The 7,402-nt window shown below is 57.5% G+C and overlaps 1 protein-coding gene across 1 annotated transcript; it reads left to right on the top strand.

Moving 5' to 3' along the window:
* The first annotated feature begins 228 nt into the window (after positions 1-228).
* On the top strand, positions 229-6,915 carry KAZALD1 (Kazal type serine peptidase inhibitor domain 1). The gene is made up of 5 exons (XM_027529142.1): positions 229-1,965; positions 2,362-2,922; positions 4,043-4,203; positions 4,284-4,431; positions 4,615-6,915. Exons 2-5 carry the CDS (start codon positions 2,412-2,414, stop codon positions 4,707-4,709), a joined length of 915 nt encoding a protein of 304 aa, XP_027384943.1. The 5' UTR covers positions 229-1,965; positions 2,362-2,411; the 3' UTR covers positions 4,710-6,915.
* Positions 6,916-7,402: the final 487 nt, after the last annotated feature.

The following is a 7,402-nucleotide window of genomic DNA, read 5'->3' as shown; positions in this document are numbered from 1 at the left end:
AAGTAAATAGCCGGGAACAAAGTGGGATAAGTGAAGTTTCTGTATCTGTGGAGTCTGTTAATTTAAATATTGGCTCCTGGTTTTAGAAGCCAGGGGCTTCTCAGGTGGCTCAGTCGTAAAGAATCCGCCTGCCAAAACAGGAGACGCGGCTTCTACTCCAGGGTCCGGAAGATCCCCCGGAGAAGGAAATGGTAATCCACACAAGTATTCTTGCCTAGAAAATCCCATGGGCAAAGGAGCCTGGCGGGCTATAGTTCATGGGTTTGCAAAAGACGACCAGACAACAACAACAATTCATTAAGAAATCCCAGATTGCTTACCCTCTGTAACCAGGACATCGATCTCCGCCCTAAGGTACTTTGTAAACCAGAACCAGAGACATGTCCTTAGGTGGCTCCAATAGTTAGCCCCGCAATTTCAAGTTCCCCTTCCCCTCCTTTTTTTCAGGGCTTCCCGCAGTTCTCTTACAGTTCACTTGAGCTCCAGATCAACACTTCAGTTGCCCCCAGGCCCAAGGACAAAGAATTACCCGTAAACAGCCACACCTGGCTCCGCCCATTCTTTTTCCGATTTAAAACCCGCGGGCTTTTCCTGTTCTGCATTCCTAGACTTCCTGTTTTGATTCTCGCGACAGTTAGGAGACCTCGCGTGAAGTTTGCTTTGCGACCCCGTCTGCGTTTGAGACCTGCAGGACTGTGTGTCTGCCTACCCCCACCTCATCAGAGTTCCTCTAGTCAGGAGTGGCGTCTACGCCGCTAAGGACCCCCTAAATGAAAGGGCTTGGCTGCGTTGAGAGTTACAGACCGCTTCCGAGAGCCCGTCTTCAAGAGCCCTCGGTGCGCATGCGGATCCTATTCCTCTGGGCCGTCCAGAGGCCCAGGCGGAGGCCCGGCCCCCAACCTCGGGGTTGATGAAGAGGCCAGCCCAAGCCGCTCTATCTCGGGCCAGCTCCTTCTGGACCGAGCCTGACTGAATAACGTCCCCTCCCTGGCTGCAGAGCTCAGTTTCCGACCCTACAAACTGTACTGCCGCGCAGCTTCTGTAGGCTGCTGGGGGCAGGCCGGGGCGGGGTCTGGCAGACCCCGGGTACCGCGGGCAGGCCTCCAGGAATGCTCTCTTCCCCGCCCCCAGCCCAAAGTGCCACGTTGGCGCTAGTGGCGGCCTCGAGACCGAATGCCTCCGGCGCTGCCTGCCTCGCAAGCATAACCTGTAATTCCGACCCGGAACGCTGCCCATTGGGGTGTTGCCCCGCCCACCTCTCCCTGCGGCCGCTAGTCGGCTGGAACTTCTAATCACCCGGCTCCTGGGGTTGAAGCACCTGCCGGATGTGGGGAGGGAGGAGGCGGCCAGATGTGAGGAGGCAGAATTAAGCGCCGAGTCTCTTGGCGACTTGGTAGGAAAGTGGAGTGGACAGGCCTGCAATCGCCCTTGGGCGGCGGGGAGACGTTAGTTGGCTTTGCCCTGCAGGAGCGCTCGACTTGGACCAGAATTCCTACTGCTTTGCCATTATGCAGCTCTTCTAGCGGATGGGACTGTAAAGTCAGATTCTACAGGGCCTAGCCTTTCAACCAACTCTAGCTTCTCAATTACCTTCCTCTCCCATCCTACCCCCTAGTCCCTACGCCCATCCCAGCCCACCCCACCCCAACTCTAGTCCTTTCCCAGCTTGGGTGTCCGGTTACTGCTCTTCTGTTCTGTGACTTTGGCCCAGGCTAAGGGAAGTGGCCCAGGAGGGTCCCGTGCGGCTGCATAAAATTGGCAGCTTCAGAACAAGGGGAGGGGGTGGGGTGTGCGACGTCTAGGGGGCGGGGAGAGGGGGCGGAGGAGCTGATCTCCGAGTGCAAGTCCGTGGGCTCTGTCAGAGATTCTCAAGTCGGAGCAGAGGTGGCTGACGGGCCGCTTCCACTGCCTGCGTTTTTGGACAGGAGTCAAGGCTGCTCTGAGGGGCGTAGTCCCGGACACTAGGTGAGCCGCTCTGGGCCCCAGGGCATCACCCCCCCACCCGCGCAACACACACACCCCTCCGCCCTACTTCCTTTCCACCCTTGTTAACAACTCCTTCTCCTGGGACCATCCGTCCGCATCCACCTCTGGGGCAGGACGCTTCAAGTGCTGGTGGTGATGCCTGTGTGTGCTTGAGCTTTACCATTCCCTCCTCTCACCTCTCCCCAACCCTCAAGAACATCCCAATCAATTACCACCCAGCATGACTGATGACCCCTTCAGGGTCACTCTGCCTCCGTGTCCAGGGTCTACTTGATTCCGAGGTAGCAGGGGAGGGGGCAGTGCTAGAGTTTAAGTTGGTAAGAGGAACAGGGAGGTTGCTTCTGACCTTCCTGACCCGGCTTTCCTTCCCGGCAGGGTGCCACTCACGCGCTGATGCCCCGAGTGCTCTCGGCTTCCAGCTAATCATGCCACAGCCGCCCGCCGCTGCCTTGGCGCTGCCCGTGCTGCTGCTGCTGTTACTGCTGGTGGTGCGGACGCCGCCTCCGACTGGCGCGCGGCCATCCCCAGGTCCTGATTACCTGCGGCGCGGCTGGCTGCGGCTGCTGGCGGAGGGCGAGGGCTGCGCTCCCTGCCGGCCAGAAGAGTGCGCCGCGCCGCGGGGCTGCCTGGCCGGCCGGGTGCGCGACGCGTGCGGCTGCTGTTGGGAATGCGCCAACCTCGAGGGCCAGCTCTGCGACCTGGACCCCAGCGCCCATTTCTACGGGCGCTGCGGCGAGCAGCTTGAGTGCCGGTTGGACGCAGGTGGCGACCTGAGTCGCGGAGAGGTGCCCGAGCCGTTGTGTGTCTGCCGCTCGCAGCGCCCGCTCTGCGGTTCCGACGGCCGCACCTACGCCCAGATTTGCCGCCTGCAGGAGGCGGCCCGTGCTCGGCCGGACGCCAACCTCACCGTGGCGCATCCTGGGCCCTGCGAAACGGGTACGCACGGCAGGGCCCCGACCCCCGGCACTTGGGGCTCCTCGTGGCGTTGCTCCCGGGTCCCGGACAGCGTGAATGTCTGGCCAGCGGAGTGAAAAAGATGAGGCCAGGGAGGCCTCAAGTCCATTATGAGTTTACTCTCGGGGTTGGTCCGCGGAGGCAGCCGCCTGAAGGTGGGCGTCCGGAGCTTTGTCAGCAAGCGGCGTGCGCTGGGGTGCGTGCAAGCTCCAGAGCTGACTGGCAGAGACCAACCCTCTGAGAAAGCAGGCACATAGTTAACGCTTGGCCTCAACTTTGAGCGAGTGATGGGAGACTCTCAGACTGTCCAGGCCTCCGGAATCCAGGCAGGGAGACGGGTTCCTGTGAGATGCAATCAAGTTTCGTTTGAGCAGCTTCCTAAAGCCAGTGCTTACTTAACCGAGGCTCCGAACCTCTCGTTTAGGGATTAGTGTAGAAGTGGGGCTCTCCCAGCTTCTCCTCCCCCATCCCAGGGGGCTGAGGGCCATTCAAGCCTCAAGTTTTCTTTGGCTGCTTTAGTAACCTTCACTTCCTGAGCCCCTTTGAGGGGTCTGGTTTGGCTGGGGCTGCTGGGAAAACAAACGCTCTGCAGGAGCTTCCCCCCACAACTCTAGGCTTTCTGCCTGCTGCCCAGATTGGTTTCAGTGTCTTTGCCTTTGCCATGTGGCTGCCCCACCTCCCCAGGGTGGGGTGGGGAAAGGGCTGCTTCTCTGGCCTTTGGCAGCTGGCACGTGGTAGGGAGGGGTTAGGATGTGGGGGAGGGAGGTGTTGGTTATGAACACATTAGGATAGGGGCCTGGAGGGCAGAATGAGGACAGGGGAGCAATCAGGGACAGACTGTGGCTGCCAAGCTGAGCTGTGGGTCTCTGTGCTTGTTCATGCAAACTGCCTGTGCATTTCCATCTCTGCGTTCCTACCCTTGTGTGTATCTGCAGCTACATTTGTATGTATTACCTGTGTGTACCTGTCGTGTTTATGCATGTGTATTTACCTCAGCATATATTGTGTTCCTTCACAAACACATTCACAGTGTTTGTTATATGGGGTCCTTGCTGGGCTGGGTGTGCCATTCTATTCTCAGGCCTCCCATCTCTACCTTCAGCACCTCAGATCCTGTTGCACCCATATGATGTTTGGAATGTGACAGGGCAGGATGTGATCTTTGGCTGTGAAGTGTTTGCCTACCCCATGGCCTCCATAGAGTGGAGAAAGGACGGCTTGGACATTCAGCTGCCAGGGGATGACCCCCACATCTCGGTGCAGGTAGGGGCAGGGAGCTGAGGCCTCCCCAGGGCAGCCCAGGGTCCTCCTAGAAGAATACTGCTGACTCCTCCTGGCTCCAGTTTAGGGGTGGACCGCAGAGGTTTGAGGTGACGGGCTGGCTGCAGATCCAGGCTGTGCGTCCCAGTGATGAGGGCACCTACCGCTGCCTGGCCCGCAATGCCCTAGGCCAGGTTGAGGCCCCAGCTAGCCTGACAGTCCTCACACCAGGTAAGGGAAAGCCCTGAGCTCTGGGGGCTGGGGGAAGGTGGTGGATTCAGGCCCTGGACTGTGTGTCCAGATGTGATGTGCATGTGGGTACACACACAAGCATGGCTTTCCCACAGACTGGGATTCATGGGCACTGACACACTTCTCTCCTGTTCTCCCCCCTTTGTCTATATGTGTTTGCAGACCAGCTGAACTCCACAGGCATCCCCCAGCTCTTATCCCTGCACCTGGCTCCTGAGGAGGAGGCTGAGAGTGAAGAGGGTGAAGATTACTACTAGGTGCAGAGCTGTGGCCCGTGGGGGTGGGTGAGTGAGGGTAGTTTTCATTCCCACTCTTGAAAATATCTGGAAAGGCAGAGCAGGGCCCCTTCACAGATGGATTTAATGCCTTTAGTGGGAGAGATGTGATGGTGATAGGAAAGACAAAAATTGGAGGCGGATAAGAAGAGAGCCAGAAACTAGGAGAGGTGGGATGCAAAGGGGCCTATGAAGGAGATACTCTGGCCAGGACAGCCTCTTGTGTGGACCAACTAGGCAGACCGTAACAGTTGCCTGCTGGTCTGTAGGCTAGGTGGGTGGGTGGCTGGGTGGGTGGGGAGGAGCAGAGCTGAGACAAAGGCATGCAAACACCAGGCTCGTCCACTTCTTTTTAGCAGCCCTCCCTCCAACACTGCTCAACCAGTCTTCTGACTGCTTTTCTGCATAGATCCTGCTCTTATTTTCCTAGAGCACAATCTTTGCCTAACCTCAGTTTACCCTTCCTCAAAACTCACCTTCTAGGAAATTTCCCTCTCATAAATCCCAGTTCACTTACTAAGTGTTTGGTGTTTGCCCTCTGCTGTCCAGGAGAGCCTGATAGAGCACAGTTTATTTAGCTCAGTGCAGTAAGATGGGCATTTGGTCATGTCTAATTTTTCTGTCATTCTAGAAACTCCGTGAGGGCAGCACCATATCTTATACCACTTTGTACTGGACAGTGCCTAGCACAGGACTAGGCACAGTAGGCATACAATAAAGACTTATGAAACAAACTGAGCCACACAGATCGTTCATGCAGATTTGCACACAGAGACCACATTTCTTTAGGAGGCCTTCCAGGGTACTAGGAATCTGGCTTCCAGAAGTTGTAGGTCCTGCTCTCTAAGCACGTGCCTGCCAGATGTAGAGGAAGCTTGAGCTGCACACCCCCTCACCCTCCTACACGGGCAGGAAGGCTGGAGCCATCAGATTGGGAGGGAGGGTATCCTCCCAGCCTCCACTGGGGCTGATCTACAGACAGATTGCCTGCGCCTCTGTCCCCTCCCCAGGCAGTGTGGGGAACCAGATCTATGTGGGTAGGACCGAGTATGAAAGCATAAATTGGATGGAGGAGGGGAGAAGTTTGGTCACATGTATGAGCCACACCCTAGGACTTCCCTATGAATCCGCCCATTTTCCAGCTGAACTCAGACAAAGTCATGTAAAGTCTGTTTTCTCATCTGCCCTAACTGGCATGTCCTCTCTCTGGAGGTCCCTCACAGAGCTGTACTCTTTCGCTCCCGAAAGCTCTCTCCACCTTCTCCTTACCTAGCCAGGGACACTGCTGAGGCGCAGTGTTTATTGACTGCTTGAAGGAGAAAATGAAAGCTTAAGTTCTAGAGGCCAAGACCCTGTGTGTGGATGTCAAGGGCCTCCTACGCGCCTGGGCTCCGCCCGAAGCCTGGCGCCCACAACAGGAGAAGTCGTGGTTGGCTCGGTGTCTGAGCTTGTCCTCTGAGGCCCAACGCAGGGAGCCCGGCCTCTTGGGAGGGGTGTGGCCCAGACCCCAACCCAAGGGCTTGGCTGCACCTCCCGTGGAACCTCATTGCTGAGTCCTGGCTAGAGTCCGGCGTTTCCTGGAGCTGTGCTCAACTGCTCGAGCGGGTTGAATGCATTACTTGGGGCAAATTCTAAGTCGACAGCGAAATCAGGAATAGGGATGTGAGCGGTGTGGCGGCGATTGCGGGGAGGAGCAGCCCATTAAGAGTCTGGACCAGAAGGAGGTCTGCTCTGCGCTGGAAGAGGGGACAGGAGTCTGGGTCCCCGGAATCCGCCTGGGAATCAGCCCCTTATTTGTTCTTCGCCAAGACTCTGGGCCAGCTGGGCTCAAAGACGCCCCCTGGCGGGCCCATCAATCCTGCGCCCGCTTGGAGACCAGAGGCTCTACTAGATCCTAGAGGGTCACACGCGTCCCCAGAACCTGTACTCCCCGATCAGTTTTGCAGATTTTACAGGATGTTCAGGTGCAGTCTCCTTCTAGCCTCAGTTTTCCCCTCCGGCACTGCAGGTTCAGGGCCCACAACCTTGACTAGGAAGAACCCCTGCTGCCTCCCTCCCCCTCCAACCCCCTTCCCCTGCCTCTGCTCCAGCGGACCGGCTTTAATAACGTCGCTGGAAAGTGACATGCGATTTATTATTAAAGTAATGCGGGGACGGGAAAGGTTTAATAAACGCGCTGCAACGCCAAGGATTATTCTCCGCAAATAAATGAGAGCGCGGGAGGCGTTTTAATAAATAATTTCCCGGCGCTCCCGGGGGAGAAGAGGGAAGGGGGAGGAGGAAGGGGAAGCCGAGCTGCTGCCAGAACCCCCTGCTTCGCTTCCCCACGGGTTTCCAAGCCTTTCTCGCGGCTTTCCTCCTGGGTTGCTCACACCCGACATGTGAGGTTCCAAGAGAGCTGACTCGCAGTGGTCTAGGTCTGAGGCGGGAGAGGCTCTGTCCCCTCCTCTCCCCTCCCCCCATTCCTGGGATTTTAAGTAGTTTGCCTAAGATGTGGAATGCACTTCTATCCAGCCCTCAACCAGAGGTCTGGAGTCAAGACTGGACCAGAGCAGGAAGGGTTAAACCGAGACCCGCCCCTCCCTCGCTGAGGGTACTCTCAGGGCCTGGCCACTCCGCTCCCGGCTTTCGGCTGACCCGGGCTGGGCGTCCACGCAGGATGAGGGAGTAACCTG

The sequence above is a fragment of the Bos indicus x Bos taurus genome, chromosome 26 (genome assembly GCF_003369695.1).
Source record: "Bos indicus x Bos taurus breed Angus x Brahman F1 hybrid chromosome 26, Bos_hybrid_MaternalHap_v2.0, whole genome shotgun sequence".
NCBI classification, from domain to species: domain Eukaryota; kingdom Metazoa; phylum Chordata; class Mammalia; order Artiodactyla; family Bovidae; genus Bos; species Bos indicus x Bos taurus.
This window is presented reverse-complemented; position numbering and strand designations above follow the sequence as displayed.